Here is a 20281-nt window from a genome sequence, read left to right as displayed (position 1 = left end):
CGACCAGACTGGGCTTTCAAGGGGAGGACATCTGCCACTGAGGGAGACCTGGCCCAGAGAGAGCTGGCGGGCCTTTCCCCTCTGCCCAAGCCAGGAGGTGGTGATGGAAGGACCAGGTCTCAGTGCCGGGGGCTGTCACTGTGGTCAACTGGGCCTTCCTGGGCCCTCAGCGCCCTTTCCTTAGGCCGGGGCCCCTTGGCAGCCAGGGGGACAGCTGGCCTTGCCTGGTCAGGAGAGAGTTCCCTCGTCTACAGGGTTGGCCTTCCTCACAGTCAGCTGTCTCCAAGTTAACTAACTGTATTTCAAGACCAGATTTCTAGAATAGCATACTTGAGAGTGATATCCATGTAATGTGGGTATGAATTTAATTTTGATCCTTTTGGTTTAAATTAAGATCACTGTTAATTATCTCCTTAAATGACAAAAAGCTTATTGAAGAAGAAAAAATAGAAGAAGGCTTCTGTTTAAAGGAGAGGAAGATAACACTTTGGGGACATGTGTCGTGATTTTCTGTTCATTAAGAAGTCATTTTAGGTTACAATTAGGAACACTTTTTAATTAAGTTTTATATGTAAGTGTTTAATACTTCCATGTGAAAGGCACAGTTCTTAGTTCTTCGCATGTGTTAACTCATTCAGTCCTCAGGAACCCCAAGGAGCAGATGCTGCTCTTATCCCCATTTTACAGATGTGGAGGTTGAACACCTCTTCAAGGGCAGATGGCTGGTGAGCGGGAGAGCCAGAAGTCACGAGCATTTGGGCTCGGAAGTCCTCACTACCAAAGGATGTTTTTTTCTCTTGTGTCAGGCCTCGGATCCTCCCCCAGGGGCACTGTGTCCTTCACAGAACAGTTGGCAATGTCTGGGTTCTGCTGTCACCCCTCTGGCATATTGGCATCTAGTAGGTAGAGACTGAGGATGCAGCTCCTCGTCCTGCAGTGCACAGGACAGCCCCCAGAGCAGACAGCGATCTGGCTTGACTGTCAGGGTCGCCAGCGCTAAGAAAGCCTGGCTTAGGCATTTTTTGTCAAAGTCAGAAACATGGGGGTGACTTTTTTTTTTTTTTTTAATTCTTTCAGGGTAGAAAAAAATTGTTCTGAGTATATTTCCCAACTTCTGAAGGCAATTATTCATCCCGCCTAATTGCACTTAGGCAGCTCCTTGGGCCAGGCATGGGGCTGGGTGTCCGGGTTCAGCTGGACGCAGGGCTGCTGCACAGGGGTCAGCGTTACACGCACAGGGGCGCTTTGTGGGTTCTTGAGGGCAGGTCTCTTTTAGAGCTCGGCTCAAAGCTCGTTTGATGCCTGCCTATGGAATGAAAACTCTTAAAATTGGGCAGAGGAAAACATAATCACGCCTGTAAACTTTCTTGAAGAAGGCATGTGGAGCAAAGCAAAGAGCAGGAGCCGGGTATGCTGTTGCTAGCGTCTGCTTTGCTCGATGCTCCTTCAGTTTGCAAGGGGGGGGCAGTCTCCTTTCCGGGGACTCAGGCTCTCCCCCTCTGCAAGTAGGATTTCATGGTGGTCAGTGTACAATAGACACTGGTCCTTGTTACTGATAACCCTGCATTTGTATGGTGACTTAACTTTTTGCCAATCACTGTCACAAGTAGGGTGTCCCTTATCTTTCCAGCAGCCCTGTGAGGGGGTTGTGGGGCCAGGGAGACTGGCTCACTGATCACAGGCGTGTAGGAGCCCGAAGCGTTGGCCTCCTGAGTCCAGTGTTCACAGAACCCCTGCACTGGCCACTGAGAGTTTGCAAAAATCAGACCTGAAGCCAGCAGGCTTCCAAAAACCTTGTAAAACTTGTAAAATTTTACAGCAGATTCATGCTCTCTATATTTTTTCTTTAAAAAGTAATTGGTAGGGAAGGCATATTCAAATTTTATCATCTAGATGTCAATGATTAATTATCATCTTCTACTTTGGTATGAGTATGAACTTTTAGGAAATCCAGCCTCCCCTTTGAATGCCTCTTGCAACATGCAGCTGCTTCTCTGATTAAGTAATTTTATGTTTTTCTTGATATTTTATCACCTTTTGATGGGTGTCTCTAGTCTGTTATTGGCTCACGATTTTAATTATAACTTGGTGTGCTATTAGTTAAAATGCTAAAATTGCCACAGAAATGAGACTGGTTTGTATATTTGTTTAAAATAATAGGTAGCACTTTTGAGAGTTTTTTATATACCAGGTACTGTATTCAGCCCTTTATAAGCCTTACCTTCATAGCGTTTCCTTGAGAGATCAGTTCTAGGATTATTTCCATTTTGCAGATAGGTAAATTGAGGCTCTGAAGTTGAGTAACTTGGCTAGGTATGTAGTTAGGTAACCTATGGGGCTACCCTACTACATTCTTAAATACCTCTTGGGAACAATTAGGAGTTGGTGATTAAAACGCTTCAAAATTGTATCTCTGGAAAAAATAAATATTCATAATTAATATTTAAATGGCATCTAAATATCAGCGTTGTAAATTAGACTGTAGTTCATCTATCTTGGAGTAAACTAAAATAAATACAGTACACTTCTAGATATTCTGAGTGATTCATTGAGTTTCCTAACCCACAATTGGGGTTCCGGCCCATTTCTCTTTCTCATCCTCCACGGCCTGCTCACAAAGACAGGTTTTCAGGAGATTTCCTTGGGCTGCTTCTCCTTCCCACCTAGGGAATTTGACCTGATGTAGACAGTAGCATTTATGTTCTGAATATTTCTTTTCTGATCTCTGGCTTTACTACTCTTGGGAGACAGTGTTTTTTGGGAGGGGAACAAACTTAATGCAGTTGATTAATTTTTAGAAGTGTAACCTTCACTTTCTATTTGTGTATTTTTAACTTTATTTTCCCCCCTTCAACAGTCACGCTGAGGAGAAGACCCAGTGGGAACATCCAAAAACTGGAAAAAGAAAACGAATAGCAGGAGGTTTGTGTGCTATTGTCATAAAGCAAAGAACCTTGCATTTAAAGCATTAATTATTAGATGGCAGATGTGTCACAATCAGGTGACAGGCCGCTCTGTCATTCCTTGAAGGTTCTCTAGGAGGGAGCCATCAAGGAATCAGGCTTTCATGTGGAGGAGCTCATGGGATGTAGCAGGAGGGAGGCCTTGAGAGTGGGGTGGAGTGGTGATGGTGATTGTGCTTTTTTTTTTTTTTAATTTTTTATTCATGATAGTCACACAGAGAGAGAGAGAGGCAGAGACATAGGCAGAGGGAGAAGCAGGCTCCATGCACCGGGAGCCTGATGTGGGATTCGATCCCGGGTCTCCAGGATCGCGCCCTGGGCCAAAGGCAGGCGCCAAACCGCTGCGCCACCCAGGGATCCCGATTGTGCTTTTTGTGACAGTCACGGTCGGTACACATGGCCTGAACTGGCCCAGTCTGGCTGCTGCTCAGTGGGCTAGGCTTTGGGGTGGGGCTTGGAAGGCATGATGCCTCCTGACCTGGGGCCTGGGCGTCCATTCACCCCACCTGCTGCATGTACACCTGCCAGTCTTCTGTGTTTCAGATTTGCCCTATGGATGGGAACAAGAAACTGATGAGAATGGACAAGTTTTTTTTGTTGAGTAAGTGTCTATATAGAAACTATTCTCATTTTGCTTTTCAATGGGAATTTTTAATTGTAAAAGTAGTATACCTTGAATATAGAAAAAACAGTGGTATATATATATATATTTAATAATTTTTGTATTCTGTAAATCTGCTTTCTTTAAAGAAAAATAGGGAGTGCACTGTGTGAACTGTGTAGGACTCTGTCTTTCTCCACACAATGTCTTGTGAGCATTTTCTTATGTATATATTTCTCAAGACACTGATGTTGAATGGCCGTGGAGTATTATTTTGTACAGATATACTGTAATTTATCAAGTTACCTACTGGGCATTGATGTTAAGTTCCTGTGTAACTCTTCGGCCTCTCCCCCCTGAGCCTGTTACAGTGGTGGGCCGGTCAGTGGTCCACCACCAGCTCTGGCGGGGAGCCCAGGTCTCTCTCCATGGTGCACATACTTTCACCGTGGCTTCTTTCAGGCTACCAAGGGGATGTCAGTGAGGAGCCAGGGGAGGTGTGCACATGCACCCGGGCACGCCGGTGCGAGCTGGCTGCTCCGCAGCACTGCTGTGGTGTCTCGCATCGGGCACGTCAACATACTTCTCCAGCAGCTCCGGTTATAAGTAAAATGAAAGTCGTATTCTTCTTGTGTCTTTGTATTTCTAAGTGATAAGTACAGATTTTAAACTATTAAGCAACACACATTACAAAAAAACACCTTTAAATCACAAAATGTCATCTGTTTACTTCTGGAGAGTTAATTCTTAATGGTTTTTAAGATTTTTTTTTTTCTTTTTTTTTTTTTTTTTTGGTTTTTAAGATATTTTTGAGGTCTTTTGCCTCAGATTTCAAGAGTGCATTTACAATGTAAAAAAATTCTGTTACATAGTAGTAACCTATTAATCCATATGTACCAATATATTTTAATTTTATTTCTACAAGACTTAGATCAATTCCCGATCAAAACTACAGTGCTTGGAGGAGATAAGAATATGGTCTTAAAATCATCAGAGTTTCAGAATGTTCAGATTTTTTATCATTTTGAGTTTTCTACCTCCTACCAGTTTTCTTATGCCCTTGCACAGGGTTCAGAGATTTCACTGAAATCTACTGAGAAGAGTGGCTGATAGATCTTACAGCCATATTTACATGAATTAAAAAAAATAAAATCCCAAAGCTGCTTCGCTTTTTTGAGATCTCAGGATACAAGGCAGTGTTTTTTGTATGCCACAGTGCATTTTACAGCAGGCAGTTCTGAAGAAAAGGATTTGATGACTATCTTTCCAGGCAGGAATGTAATCCTTCTGGAGGCCAGAAGATAGACTTAAATGGATGCCAGTTCTTTCTGGGGTTAAGAAGAAACCTTTTTTAGTACCTGAAAAATGAGGTTTGCCTAGCCTAAACTCTAAGATGACCTTATCTTTATAAATGCCTGGGCTCACTGCTTTCTCCTTTTTTTTTTTTTTTTTGTTTGCAGCCATATAAATAAAAGAACCACCTATTTGGACCCAAGACTGGCATTTACGGTGGATGATAACCCTACAAAGCCCACCAGCAGGCAGAGGTATGATGGTGGCACCACCGCCATGGAGATCCTTCAGGGCCGGGACTTCACTGGCAAAGTGGTTGTGGTCACCGGAGCTAATTCAGGAATAGGTAAGCCATCACTTAGAGTCATCATTGTTACTTTTTGTCACCTGCTATAATGAAATCCACTTAAATTTGAACAACAAAATCTTTGAGAGCAATTCTCTAATTTAAAGATGTATTTATAGCCTCTCCTGCTATCGTTTTGTTAAGATCCTGGGCTCTTTTTAAATCCCACTGTTGTAGAAAGCTCTGGAGGGGCTGACCTTGAGTTCTCTGAGAGCTAGACACTCAGCAAAAGACTCTGGCTGTTTGGGTATTTTCAAGGGTTAGAGATGACAGGTTCCCTCTAAGCGTTTCCAGCTTAGCTGTGTGGTGTATGGACACATTTCAATTACCTGGGGTATTGAAACCCAAATTGATTAATGGAATATTGGGAGCAAAAACCTATCATGACTTTGGAACAAAGGATACTGCAGGTTTCAGCTGGTCACTGACAGTATCATTTTCCTTTGGGAACAGGATCTTGTTTCTCTGTAAAGTTGGGGAATTAGTAACCTCTTGATTAATCCTCTTAACTGCCAGCATTTAACTGCAGTGACTGTCACAAGTTGATGGCTTCAGGGGGTGTCCTTCCTTCAACGTCCAGGGCTGCCAGAAGCAACAGCGGCAAAGCAGATGCTTGTATGAGAGCTTTCCATGTGATTTTATTCTTACTTTGTTTTGATCTGCTGATGTCAGCATACATACCTGTAAGAACCAGACTGCTCTGAGTAATGATTTGCATTTTCAGGGGAATTTATACAGACAAAACGCAGAATTACATGGGGCTGTTTTCTGGCAAGTTCTCTCTGCCCTCTGACCCCTCCCAGTTCCCCGACCGTCCCTCCTGTTGGCCTTCTCTTTCCTAAGCTTTGTCTCCTCACTCCTCTGTGCATCTCCTCCGCTGTCTCCTCTCTCTATCCTTCTCGAACCTCCAGAAACCTTCCCGGCATTATCAGGGGAAGAACAGGAGGTGAAAATATATTCCATAGCAGAGGGTCTACGGTTTGACAAGCAGTAGTCCCAGAGCAGAACTCATGACTGTACTTGTCCATGAAGGCAGGGAGGGAAATGGAATTTTTGAAAAATTGAAAGGGATTTATTTAAAATCAACTCTTAGAGCTCCTCCTGGGCTCAGAACATGTTCAGTCCAATTTTTCTGAACTTCTGTATTGGGGTGGATTCTATATAATCCTCATCGATATCAAAACTGACGATGCTGTGTTAAGAATAACAGCTGGATCCTCAGTCACCCAAGAAACAATGTGTTGTGTTGATGGCATTGACTACTCTTATATGAGGGTGTGGACCAATACAGTGTAGAATAATTAAGGAAAAATAAATGCTTAAGGACTTAAGTAAAATATTTCTTTTTATGTAACACTCAGTTAACCGGAAAATTAAAAGATCTCATTCCTTTAATATTTTGGCAAGACAGGTTTTTCCTTTATTAGTAAGATACTGGACTATCAGTTATTTTCTGCATAAGCTCAAACTTTGTTCTCTCTGACATTGGGTAGCAGCCCTTTAGATGATCCTAATGCTCTGTCAGAGATTTGCAGCATCTGACTTAATGAATTATGATCCAGGACTAGTTGAGTTGGTTCAGAGTACACGAGGAGCTCTGTTTCGTTGGATCTTTAATCATCAACGGAGGGGATTCGGCATTGAGAATAAGTGTGTTGAATAGAATGGACATGAAACCCTTCAGTGCTCCCACTTCCTCTCAAAGACCTTTCCTTTCTGATGTCCACGATAGACTTTGCGGACGCCACAGGCAGGTTTCTATGGTCCAGTGGATAGGGTGGCAGATTGTAAAGCTTTGAGTGGAAGGAGTGTTGGGCAGGTCTTGGGGCGACCAGCTCTTTCTGTTCAAAACCCACACTTCTTCCTCAGCGCCAGCTTTCCCCCAGAAACTGCCTTTAGTGCTGCTAGCTCACCCCCTCCCTTCTCTACTTGTGGGAAGCATTGGCCTAGGTGGGTGCTAAAGATTTTTATTTTTAATTTTTGAAATAGTATCGCATTGGAAATTCCAAGCAATCAAATCCTCACAAGTCACTTTGCAGCAGTGGTTTCAGGAGCTGAAGAGAGGCAGATAGGCATAAGGCTTTTCGTTGTAAGTAAGTTCGTTTTTTGTATCCGCTGGGGCTGCTTTGAAAGTGCCCTTGCTCGAGTAGGCTGTGGCTCCTAGATAAAGTCCTTCCTTCTCCTGCACTGTGAAACATGTCGATTTATAAATTGCTATCACCAGTTTTCTGCCCATTTCAAGTGAAATAACTGAATGCGGAGTGAATTGGGCATCTTCTTTTCCAAGACTTCTGGGCATTCAGGAGTCATCTTCTATCAGCTTTAATGGTGTTGGTGTTCACTCTCCCTTTGCCACTCAAGGGAGCCTGTTTTCTGTGTATTAGCTGTCCGGCTGTTAGCCTTGTGGGCGTCTGTTCTCTTTGACGTAGAGTGGGCTGGAACAAAGCATACTAGTATGCTGAGAGTGGTGGCCCTGAGACAAGAAATGTAGGTAACCTCATTTACTTTGCAAAACCTGATTTACTAATGTGGTATTTCCAGTGATTTATTTTTTATTTTTTAAATTCTTCACAGGCATTGCTTGGTTGGAATTGCTATCGGAGAGGCTCTCTGTGGTGGGAGGGGATGATCAGGTGCTAAGAGGGGACAACATTCCTTGATGAGCTTCAGTGTTGCACTAGGATACTGCCCCCTTTGAAGGGTCTCTGAGCAGATTTTGTGTTATTGTCTTCCTCCTCTGGCTGTAAGTGATGTGGAGCTGTCATTAGAATTTTTAGTACATTATAGTACTAAATATATATATATATATATATGTGTGTATATATATATATATATATAGCATTTAGAGGGATTCCCACTAAATTCAGCACAGAAATATCAGGGTGATTCTGGAAGATACAAGGATTCTGAGGAGATGTCAGAATAAAGCATTATGAGTTCATGAAGTCGTTTTTACACAGTCTGTAGCTAGGTGTTGATTGGGTTCAGCTGTCTAGATTGTGGGTTGGCGGACTGTGGCTCATGAACTAAATCTGACTGCTGTCTGATTTTGTAACTAAAGTTTTATTGGAACATGGCCACGCCCATTTATTTCCTTTTTTTTTTTTGTGGTGGTTTTCTTGCTTTCAGCAAAATTGAGTAATTACAGTAGAGGCCATATGGCCTGCAAAGCCTAAAATATTTACTATCGGTCTCTTTACAGAGAACATTTGCCAGCCCCTGCATTAGGCAATGTAATCCCTTTCAAAGTAGGATTACCCCAACATTCTATATAGTAGCCACAATTTAGATAAAATTTAGATCAATTTGATGCCCTGGGCCGCAGGAAGATTTTGGTGGCATACTTTGTGTCACTGTTGGGGATATCCCACCAATGTCTTATACTCCTTGCTTCAGCCCATTCCACCTTTTTAGGGAGCTATGAGCACTCAGATGTCACCTCCTCAGAAACTAACACTCTTCTCTCCTTGACCTTTGTTCAACCAGCGTTCTGAACCTGAAGACTTTGTAGATTGAGAGCTGTAGCTTGGACCTCTCTCTGTGGAGATCAGCATCTCTGTCCAGGGGGAAGTCATCTCTTCACCCAAAGCTTCTACTAGCAAATCACGAGGCCTGGAACCCCACAGCCCTGACCGCTAACCAGTAGAGACGAGGGAGGAACTGATTTCTCTTCATAGAAATTGAGAAATGATTTCTCAGCATAGCGCTGAGCTGGAAGGGGCAGCTGTGTCCCGACTCACTGGACTTAGTGGCTTGCTCGATGGCTCCAATTTGGTAAAAATAAGTGGACACGGTTTCAACCATTTAAGGGTGGTCATTACATACAAACCTTACCGGGAAGTCTCTGGAGAGGGAATGTTTTAGGCTAGGGCATTTCCCTTCACAGAGGATGCCATAGCTGCTTTTCTAGACTCAGCTTGTCAATTGAGCTGATTTGTCTCTGCGTATAAATAGTTCAGTATAAAGTGCTGCCGCCTTGAACCTGGGGGCTGACGTGCTCATCAAAGGCAGGATTCTTTTAATGAGGGGTTAATTGAATGTGCCTAAATGTAGGACAGCACCCACCCTGTTGATGGTCTCCTGTTAGCAGGGGCTTTTGTTGGCACTCATGTAGTCTGTTGTAGCAGGCAGACAGAATCATCATCACATTTAAGGAGTAAAATCCAGGTTTTTTCAAATGTCTATTTAAAAACTAGTAACAGGGGGCACCTGGCTGGCTCAGTTGATAGAGCATGTGACTTGATCTTGAGGTCATGGGTTTGTGCCCCAAATTGGGTGTAGAAATTACTTAAAAATAAAAGTCTTAGGAAAAAAGCTAGTAACAAATATGAGCAAATTAAATATTTTCAGTGTAATGTTTATGGGCAATGATGATAAAGCTTTCTCCTTGCAGTCTTAAACCACCAGTGGTTAAAATTTGTTAAGTCCCTTCTAGGGTTTATTCAGGATGAAAAATTCCTTTGACCTTTTAAACCTTTTTAACACGGGGCTGCATCAAATGTTGTGCCTTTAGATCAAGGATAGCCTGGTCTGGTTTCGATTTTTGAGCCAGAGGACCCATTACCAGGAATAAAACTTTTTTCCCTTTAACAAATACAAGCTGACCACTTTTGTCTTTGCCAGTAAAATGTATTTTAAGACTAACACTTCATTTTTGGATATTTATGTAATGTAATCACCTCCCTAAGTTTTATTACATGGATCCTAATTGTGTACATTTACTTAAATATCAAAATTGATATATTTTGAGATATTAAATGTACCTGCTCAGACTACGACAGTCACCCCTAAATTTGTTCACCTTGAAACAAAATGAAAGTATCACATTTCCATGTAGGAATCCCAAAATGATAGTAGAATGTTGAAATTGTTTGTTTTGGCTTTGAGAGCCCATTTTTTTAAAGCTTGGGGTCTTTTTCCTAAATCATGTGTTGAAATTATAGTGTGGAGCATAGTTGCCATGTTTTTTTATCCTAATTACCAACATGACAAATTCACTTCTGGTGTAAAGTCTACCATTTCTACCATAATACAGGAAGAGTGCTTTTCTTTATGTATTCATTCTTAAGATTTTAAACCCACACTTCAAGATTAGGGACTGGCCTAGCTTCCTTTATACCTTCAGTTCTTCGCTCTCTTTTCCACACCTAGTGTTATTAAATTTTGCCTTCTATCCTAAATCATGCAATGACTTCTTTTTTTTCCCCCCCTCCCCCATTATTCCAAAAGATCCCATAAATCCAAGGCCATAGACTAACCTACAGTCATTTTCTTGGTCAAAACCTACTCATATGGGATCAGTACACTTGGGATCCTGATGCCTGACAACAATTTCCTTTCTAGTTATCAACAAGACTCAAAATAGTGGGATCTTGGCATTTATCTTCTTTTTAGGAACCTGGTGCTTTGTAGAGGGAAAATTTCTCAATCTAAATAACCTTTTGGGATCCCTGGGTGGCGCAGCGGTTTGGCACCTGCCTTTGGCCCAGGGCACGATCCTGGAGACCTGGGATCGAGTCCCACGTCGGGCTCCCGGTGCATGGAGCCTGCTTCTCCCTCTGTGTCTCTGCCTCTCTCTCTCTCTCTCTCTGTGTGACTATCATAAATAAATAAAAATTAAAAAAAAAAACCTTTTGAGAGTATATTAAATTAAAAATTAAAAATATTTGTGACCTTGGTGGCTCAGTCTGTTGAGTGGCTGACTCTAGGTTTCGGCTCAGGTCATGATTTCGGGGTCCTGGGATCGAACTGCATGTTGAACTCTGCTCAGTGAGGAGTCTGCTGGAGATTTTTTTCTCTCCCTCTGCCTTTACCCCTTCCCGAGCTCACTCGTTCTCTCTCCAAAATAAATAAAACTTAGAAAAACCAAAAATCCCAGAACATTTGTGCTAAAATATATCCACATATTATAAGTACAGAGATTTTAAAGTTATTTTGCTATTGAGATTTTTGACAGTACTGGAAAAAGTCCTTTAATGATATTACATAAAATTGAGAATTAGTGCCTTATGAATAAACCATTTTGCAGTTAAATATTCTTAGACATTGAATATCCATGGCGATCACATGATCTAGCTCAGTGGACATGGAGTTGGGTATACTGGAAACCTTAAGAGTATCAGAGAAGCTATATACCTAAAGGAAGAGACTGACTGAAATATCCTAATGAGCTTCACCTCATCATTGATACTCACTAAAAACATTATGCATGAATAACTATATACATAATGACACATAGATCATGTACGCCATATGTGTGTGCCTGATTAGATGTCAAACTTTTTGTCATACGAGAAGAGTTGAATTTTACACTTGCATGTCGGCTAAGGTCTTTATTTGAGTGGCCAGCACAACAAGAGAGGGTAGGGGTTCATGGACAGAAGCTCAAGATCATTTAAAGCAAATATTTAAAAGATAAGACTTCTACCCTGATTTGAGATGCCAAGCGTTTTTACAAAGTCTGAAAAATTGGAAGTTATTTCACAGAATACCCAACTTAAGTAAGCGTTCTCTCTCGGTTCTCCTTACTAGTTGACCGACACAGCGAGGGTCCCTGAAGTCAGCCCAGAAGAGGGTCTTCCTCCAGTTCCACCTTCCGTCCACTAGGGGGCTCTGTTGCTCCGCGATAGAGTCGAACAAAAGCCCTGGTGTCCCAGTATAGTTTTCTTCCTCAGCTGGTCTTGCTTTCATTTTTGTTAAATAATGCCTTTTACTTTCCTAACATGTCTTTTAGGCCTTGTACTTCTCGGTGAAAGAGTTCAAGCTGAAGACCGTTACTAGTGTCATGTTTGTTTCTTTTTCCTCTTCTCTCTCTCTTTTTTTTTTTGGTTTTGTTTTTTGTATAAAATGCCAAGGATGAAGAGATCCATTTAATAAAAAGGTCCATTGTATTCAGGGAGCAGCTTGTTCTGCCAAATTATACAAGGGCATGTGTTTTCGTGACATTATTGGTTTTGAGTGTGCTGGCCTATCAATAATGTGGTTTTTTTTTTTTCTTTCCCTAAGTGGAAATTGTAATATTTAAATATTAATGTGTCTGTTTAAGGTTCATTTAGAATGCCATGGTGATCTTGGAATTTTTTTCTAAGAATATAGAGTTTCCTTGCGCCTCCCACCCTAGCCTCACCCAGTGTTATATAATTTATTTGTAATTAGACTGTTTGTTAATGTATGTTTTTGTACTAAAAGGAAACGTGTCCTTTTGGACTCCGTGTGTATTTCTTAAATCAGAGAGGCCATATGAAACCAAATACTTAACATAAAGCAAGTAACCAGCGCTCTGTGCATACAAGATCTTAAGGAGTGTGATTTTTATTTTGGCTCTCTAAAGTTTGAGGCAACCCATTAATTGCATGCTTCAGCTCTCAAACAGAGATTTGGCCCAGGAAAGGAAACACTTCTGGCTTTATGAAACTGCTTATTTTCAAATTTTAAGTGGGGACGGAATGAATATGCTACGTTACATACTTTTATTTATATTATCCTTTTGCTCAGCAGCTTACTTTTTGTCTCCTGAAAGTGAAAGAGCACTGAAAGCATTGTCAAATATACTTGTAACATTGCAAAACGATTTCACCAGAGTAAAGATATCTTGGTCATTCGTATACAGATGTGTCCCTTGTTTGTCAAATAAAAATTGTTGAAACTAGGTGGTTATCCTTGGAATTATTACAGATTTTATAATAAAAGGTATGCTGGCAGAGACCACCCCCGGACCCTCGCTTTTCAGTAGGACGTGGCCCATGTCCTTTACTGCAGCCTGTATACAAACTGTTAAGACTCACATCCTCTGCCTTTTCCAGAATAATGGTTAGGGGTCACGAGTAGGGCCTTCTTGCAAAACTCTCTCGAATGAAGTCTTTGGTAGATGCATCAAAATTCCAAAAGCAGGAGTTTCTTGCCTAAATTTATGATCTTCTTTTGGTTTAGTAGAGAACACCACATTTCATGAAGGGCCAGTCTTTATCTATACAAGCCCAACTAAGTGAGTTAAGGAGGAAGTGTCCTCCTGTTTAATGAGTTGCTTTACATGGTTGGAATCTGATTGTTCCAAATCTTGAGTTAGTTGTTCATTAGGCAGTGCTGCTTGGTGTTCTGGATTCTTGTTATAAGCCATATTCCCATCGTGCTGTCTCTGAGAGCAAATTGGGGTTTCCTCACTGGACTCAGAGAAGATCTAAGACTGCTCACGCAGTCGAGAACAGGAGAGGGTGTGTGCGTGATATGGAGGGGACGGCGGTAAGGAAGCTCCTATTCCAGTGCTTTTAATATTTCTTTAGGGTTGAGGAGAGACTAGCAAGGTGGATAGAGTTAGGCCTTTCCTGTGAACGAATTATCTCTTGAGAAGAGGAACAAAATCAGAATCAAAGCAGTTTCTTGTGTAGTCGTATGGAAATGGAAGTGAAAACTAATAAAATATATTTTTTTTTGTTTTTACTCTTACCTGTAAAATGTACTTAATTATTCCAGACTAGTGTTTATTGATCACTGTCATGTTGTTTCATATTGGTAGCTCTTTAGAATTCATTCTCAAAGATTCCACACGTGCCTTATTTAATTCCCACCCCAGTGTTCACAGCTATCTTGAAATCGAGTCAGAATGAAAGCACAGAGAGGTGAAGTAACTTGCCTGAGATCACACAGCTCTTGAGGTGTGGGTTGCAGGGCTAGAGCGGAGAACGTTGGACCCCGTTTCTGGGCCCTCTGCATTCTGCTTGGTGCCTTCTTGCCCCAAGGAACAGGGCACGGTCCTGACTAAGCTCTTCCCAAGCAGCTCATCCAGTCCGAAATCGACAAATTTATTTTAACCAGGCTTTCACGCTCGGTCTGTGGCAGGCTGTGTGCCGGGAGTGGTGTCTGCAGGGAGGATTGAGGCACACATGGTGTCTGCTGCTCAGTCGTGGGTTAGTACGCTGACGGCTTCTCTGCCGAATCCCTCTTTGGTGTTGGGGAAGGATTATGGGGGAACGGGAGCTGGCGTTTGTCAAGCTTCTATATATGCCAGGTGTTAGGCTAGATTAGCTTTACATGCCTTCACATTTAAGTAATTTAAAGTTATTTGTTATTGGTATAAATTCCTTATGAAACACTTAGAATGTGCAGTTAAGTAAAAATAAAAAGATGCAGATAAGAAAAAAAAATCACCCCAAATTCTTAACGGCCGAACATAAATGTTAATATTTAGCACGTAGGATTCTGAGCATTTTTCCCTTCCCTCCGCCTGTGATTTTTCTGTTTAACTGTGGAACGTGACCGCCTTTCCCTGCCGTTACATATTGACAACATCTTAAGAAGTTGCGTGGTATTTTCTCAATGTGGTTCTTACCGTTTTCCCGCTGTGGCACATTTGGGTGAATTTCAGCTTTTTGTGATGGCTGTCGAGTGGAGAGAAGCATTTTGTGATTAAATGTTTGTACCCATCCATGTCTATTTTATAGTTTTATTTTCTGGAAGTGGAATTGCTGAATCAAGGGATTTGTCCCCTAACCTTAATATCTTGATCTGTTTTTCATCAAACCACACCCCTTGGAAACTTGTACTAATTTGAATACGCGTTTGCCCTGCATTCTTGCCAACCTTGGAGATGAGCTTTTCTTTCTCTGAAGTGTCACTTATATTTGCATGTCTCTGATTATTAGTAAGATCGATCAGCTCCTCATTTGGCCATTTATATTTATTCTTTTATGAGTTACGTTTTCATCTTATATTCGTAACTATTGGGTATGTATTGATCGTTAATTGATTGCTTCATTCATGGGGTATAATTTAATCTTCAGAATGTCCCTTTCTCTTAGAAGTTAATTTATCTCAAAGTGTCTGTTACTTTAAGTATACATTCAATCTTGTAATCAAGAGGGAAACCATGAGGAAGAAGTTGGCCTAACTCCCATTTGCTTCACTAAAAACTTTTAAGCATATGTCTTATCTGTGACACCAGCTATGTCTCACATCGTGGGCACTGCTGCTTAATACCTGCATCCAAGGAGGGAGTGCACCCCAGAATACTCACCAGTTGGCCACTGACCAGGGTGATTGAGTCCCAAGGTAGCAGCACGGGCAACATTTGGTTCTTTTGGTTTTTGCAGATTTCCCCCAGATCTTCTATTAACGACAGTTACGTCTCTTCAGAGCTTTTCTGTGCATTATCTCATTTGATGAGCCTGGCTCCCGCGTGGTGAAATTGTACCACTGCTGAAAATAGCTCTGCTGACAGGCAGGGGAAGCTTGATAGGTAGCGAGTTTCTATCTGGAGAGGCAGCAGGGTGCATGAGAAGAAATCCTGGCTCGGGAAGCAGACGTGACCTAGTTTCAAAACCTGGCCTTACCGTGTCCCATCTGAGTGTCTTGGGGCAAGTTACTTCCCTTCTCTGAACTCTTGCTCTACATCTATAAAACACAGCTGATATTCCTGTTTTGCAAAGTTTTTAAAGATGGGAACTCCAGAGTGCCCAGGGAATTGCCTGCTCGACATTGCAGGCACTTAATAAACTGCAGGCATTTTGGGAATGGGAGACAGGGCGATCAAGTTACTGAAATTAGTTTGGTATTTTCCTAGCTTCCTGGTTCTTGGATCCTCAAAAGGCTGCTGTGGTATCTGTGAGTTTGTCCTAAAATGACCTTTCTAAATAACTGGTTTAGACATTGACTTGTCTTTGGTGTGAAAGGAACATTTTAGGTATTTTTTGGTTGGAGGTCAGATAGTAGCTTCATCCAGGAAAAAAGTATTGAGAGAGAGAGAGAAAGGACAAGATTATTTTTGTTGCAGCGAAGGAAGAAAAAACAATCTATTAAGCTTGGCAGCAAAAAGCAAGGAACACCATTAAACCTGAAACGAATGCATCATGGTAACGTCTTTATCAGGAGAGCATAGCTTGAGAGCACTTGTTCTCTAGAGCTTACGACGGTTTCTAGGACTGCCTGGTATATTCTGCATAAATGTCCCAACTTTGCCATCCCATTTACTGGTTCATATCAGACACTGTATCAGCATTTGAATTGAATTTTCACTTAAATGGGAATGATAGGTTTTATTGGAGACTCCTGGGGACATGTCAGGGTGAGAACTGGCCCGTGAGACAGGTGGTCATAAACTTACCTGACATAAGGCAAGTCACTTAAGTATTTTGAGCCTTACTCTCCTCATTTGTAAAATCAAGGGAATAATATTTTCTGTCACCTACTTTGTAAAGATCAGATAAAAGACAACATGCAAATGCAGTCGTGAAGAGTACCATACGATTATGTGGTTGCTCACAGTTGTGGAAAAAGAAACCTAATGGTTGTCAGAAAAGAGAAGCTTTCAGGAGGAGGAGGAGGAGGCTTTAGGTTTGGAGGAAGGTGGAGGCAGGAAGAAGCAAGTAATTTAATTCCTTAATGGATGGAATAAAATAGGATCTCTTGGATTTGTTATTGTTAGGATATGCTGAGTTTCTACCAAGTATCTCCCCCAGAGTTCAGAAAGGTAACCTGATTTCAAGTAACTTTGCTGTGTACTGCATGGTCGATTTGGTGGTGAGGACTAGGAAAGGTTAGCAGATCCCATCCACTCCAGAGTTGGCAGGCTGGGCTGTGACTCTAGCTAGACACTCAGAAATCCGGGGTAATGGGATGCTCAGCAGAGGCAGAATGGCCACGGGTTGTAGTTGTGTTGGGGCATCTTTCATAGGTGGAGACGTTGTCAGCTGTGGGACAGTAACATTTCCTTCCTGGTTCCCTAAAGTTTCAGCTGTTCAGGGCCCCTTCTCTCTGCTCACAACGCAGAGCTAACGCAGATGGATGTGGGAAGAGTGAGCCGGGTGCTGTTTGCCCGCATGACATCAACAAAATTGCCAGCAACATCTTGATTCTGGAAACTTGGTTTTCCTGGTGATCACATGAATGAAAAGAATGAAAATAATCAATCTCTTTCAAATGGAGAGACTCTGCTGTGTCAGCCACCGATGCCTGTAAGGAGGATGAAATCTCAAAACTTTTTGCATCTTTCGATTTGTCTTCTGACTGCCTTAAGGTTTTCTGCATGGCTGTGTTGTACAGTATGGCGGCTGTGGCTTCTGAATTCAGCAGCTGGGTTCGAGAAGCTTCTATTAGCTGAAAGATTGTCATTGCATTCCAAATGCATTACCAAAAAAAAAAAAAAAGAAAAAGAAAGAAAGAAAACAATGCCATTACAACTTTATCTATTAGTGAAGGAAGTTCCAATTCCTCGTTCATGTACAGTTACCAGATTGAGTGTTTGACAAGGTAGAGAGCACTGTAACAGATCCATACGGGGAAACATCTCAGAGAGCGGAGTCAGATTTTTGGCAAGGGATACCATCCTTTCAGCACGAAAAGATGACTTGGGAGCTGTTGGTTTCTGGGCATTTACCTATTGAGTTCCTGCTTTGCTCGGTGGTTGGCTTCCATTGCCTGTTGGCCTCATCGAAGAGGGACTTAAGAAAGGAACACTGGTAGTGTTTGCACATTTCTGTCGTGGGACTCTCAGACTCTCCTGAGTGCACATGTGTGTGCTGGTCAGTTGTATGTTCCATACATATTTCCTTTAATGAAACAATACGCATTTGTTCACCTATGGTTCTGGAGCTGAGAAGTCTGAAATCCATTTCGCCGGGCTTGAACTTGGTGTTAGCAGGGCTGGCTCCTTCACAGGCTCCGGGGGTGGGGGGGTGGGGGGGTGGGGGGTGGGAATCCTTATTTCCTTGCCTTTTATAAAGCTTCACATGACCGACCATGTTCCTTGGTGGGTGGTCATTTCCTCCTCCTTCTGTCTGTGTCATCCCACTTTCTGCTTCCACATCACATCACCACCTCTTGTGAAGTCCAATCTCCCTCTTACAGTGACGCTTTTGATTTCATGGGGCCCACCTAGATGATCCAGGGTGACCTGCCATCTCAGGGCCCTTGTCTTAAACCACATCTACAGTTTCCCCCCAACCTTTTTTTTTTTTTTTTTTTTTAAAGATTTTATTTACTTATTCATGAGAGACACAGGCAGAGGGAGGAGCAGGCTCCACGCAGGGAACCCGACACAGGACTCGATCCTGGGACTCCATCCCAGGACTCCAGGATCACGCCCTGGGCCGAAGGCAGGCGCTTAACCACTGAGCCACCCAGGCCATCCCTCTGCAGTCCCTTTTGCCATATAAGGTAACATTCCCAGGTTCCAGGGATTAGGAGGACTTGGGCATCTTTGGGGGACCATTATTCAGTCTGCCCTCTTTCAATGTCGGCATCAAAAACTTCTGTTCTCACTCCACCTCTTCCCTACCTAAATGGTTCTTTTAATTATTATTATTTTTTTACCTAAATGGTTCTTTGGGCTGAGTGATTTTTTTCTAGAAAAAAGTCTGGTCTGTTGGGCCTAATGCTGTTAAGTTTGGGAGCAACTCTGTGATACCTCATTTTCTCCGGTTTGAGCTTGTCTGAAGTGGGGTGGTGTATAAATGTCCAGGGCTTTCCGTGTATTGCCACTGCGTAACTCAGTATCATGTGATAGCGATGAAGGGAGGGGGACATTTTTATGCCTGCTCGTTCCTCTAGGTGGGGACCATGTAGTTAAGTGTAGAGCCTCCCAACCAGGACAGAGATAACAATAGTCTGTAATATTTTTTGTTTGGTTTTGTCTTAGATTACTTGTCAACATATTAAAATCAGGATATTTTACTGAAAAGTAATCCTGATTTCTGACTCTCAAAAAATCAGAAGAACTGACAACACTGGGGTCCTATGCCCACCCAGCAGAATTGCTCTGAGGCTGAGACATCTTTATCTTTACCCCAGCAGTCCATCTCCCTGCAACTAGCCAAGACTATTTTATGTGATTAGTGTCCAGAACCTGCCTGGTTCTTGTGGATTCTTGAGCCTAGAACCTGGTTTAGGGTCTGTGATGAGGGCTGCATGGAGAGTGGACTGGCTGGCTCATAGCCACAGAAACGCCCTTTGATCAAGCCTTTGTGCAGTCAACAACACTACTGAGTAGTACTAGGTGCCAACTCTTCAGTGTAGAACCGGTCCCCAAGGGACCAGAAACTAACCAAAATACTAATGGCTTGATCTCTGTGCTTCTAGAGAGCATTTAACATTCCTTTATGGTATAATTGTTTGTTTGTTTGTTTGTTTTAACCACACATTTCCCTGTAGGCATGTGTTTGACTCTTGGTAGCTCCTAATTATTTCTGTATTTCTGTATCTGTATTTAAAAGTAGAGATACTAAAGCCTTTTTTTCTTTTAATTCTCTGGAAGACATCTGCAAATGATCACCAAAGCTGCTGTAAATTAAGAACTTTTGCTATCTCTACTAAACAAAGTCTTACCATCAGTCTCTGATTTTTCTTAAGCTTCGTTCCCACTTTTGCATCTTCCGAGCAACCAGAAAAGAAAGCCAAACCTGCAGTACGCACAGGGTGAGCAAAAAGCCGCTTTAAACTCAAAGAACAGTCTGTGGATTTGTGGTCAGGTGTAATTGCTTATTCTGTAATTTACATTAATCACAGTTTCGTTGCTTGCCTTGTGGTAGTAAGCATGCAGCTCTCCTATGATTGTTTTTAAAGCTTATCCTGTGTCTTTTGATGTCTATGCTTTAAAGTCTAAAGCAGTCGTTAACTGCTCAGATAGTCTAGCAGTTGGTTTGAGTGGCATGCTTACTCGTTTTGTTTTATGGACGGATTGCTTCTCCAGGTCTGTCTCTCTGGCTCGCTCCTACGCTGTGCCCAGTGTTTTTGCCTTAGCTCTGGAGCTCCAGGCTCTCTGTTCCCCAAGTTGCTGATGGTGTAGCTGAGCTCTGCTAATGCTGGTTATTAACCTGACCATGTGTACCAGTGAGGTTTTATAATTGCCATAATTCTTCTTTACTCCGTTCCATCTTCCAGCTCCTTGAATGGTAGAGGCTGCAGAGCACAGTATTTGAACATTAGGTAGAAAATCATAGCTTAAACATAGCATTTTACATTCTGTCAAGGCTCCAGAGACAGTGGTCACGTTTTTGGATAATATTTGGATCCATGAACTCCCAGCAAGCTTTTTTTTTTTTTTTTTTTTTTTAATTACCTATTATGTAAAACTTAAAAGTTAGCTAAACT

General features: G+C 42.1%; 1 protein-coding gene and 1 long non-coding RNA gene across 25 annotated transcripts in view; one reads left to right on the top strand and one right to left on the bottom strand.

The window, feature by feature from the left end:
- Nucleotides 1-20281, top strand: part of WWOX (WW domain containing oxidoreductase) — a 952562-nt gene that overhangs the window by 2935 nt on the left and 929346 nt on the right. For 15 of the 16 annotated variants that reach the window (XR_005360044.1, XM_038538231.1, XM_038538238.1 and 12 more), the window contains exons 2-4: nucleotides 2858-2922; nucleotides 3507-3564; nucleotides 5025-5203. Coding sequence is in view for 15 of the 16 variants with exons in the window: in XM_038538231.1 (XP_038394159.1) it covers nucleotides 2858-2922; nucleotides 3507-3564; nucleotides 5025-5203 (302 nt within the window). In the remaining variant the exon portion in view is untranslated. The other variant, XM_038538236.1, reaches the window with a different exon arrangement.
- LOC102156251 overlaps nucleotides 1-20281 on the bottom strand; it is a 49022-nt gene that overhangs the window by 1018 nt on the left and 27723 nt on the right. For 2 of the 9 annotated variants that reach the window (XR_005360069.1, XR_005360063.1), the window contains 5 exons: nucleotides 15213-15482; nucleotides 14529-14577; nucleotides 5693-5884; nucleotides 3871-4209; nucleotides 3206-3513 (listed from right to left, as the gene is read on the bottom strand). This is a non-coding gene — a long non-coding RNA (uncharacterized LOC102156251). Of the gene's footprint in view, nucleotides 1-1027; nucleotides 1307-2221; nucleotides 2414-3205; nucleotides 3514-3870; nucleotides 4210-5692; nucleotides 5885-14528; nucleotides 14578-15212; nucleotides 15483-20281 lie in introns of those variants that run through there. The other 7 variants (XR_005360067.1, XR_005360064.1, XR_005360066.1 and 4 more) reach the window with 6 other exon arrangements.

This window comes from Canis lupus, chromosome 5, assembly GCF_011100685.1.
Source record: "Canis lupus familiaris isolate Mischka breed German Shepherd chromosome 5, alternate assembly UU_Cfam_GSD_1.0, whole genome shotgun sequence".
NCBI classification, from domain to species: Eukaryota; Metazoa; Chordata; class Mammalia; order Carnivora; family Canidae; genus Canis; species Canis lupus.
The sequence above is the reverse complement of the archived record's forward strand: the minus strand, read 5'-3'. Positions and strand labels throughout refer to the sequence as shown.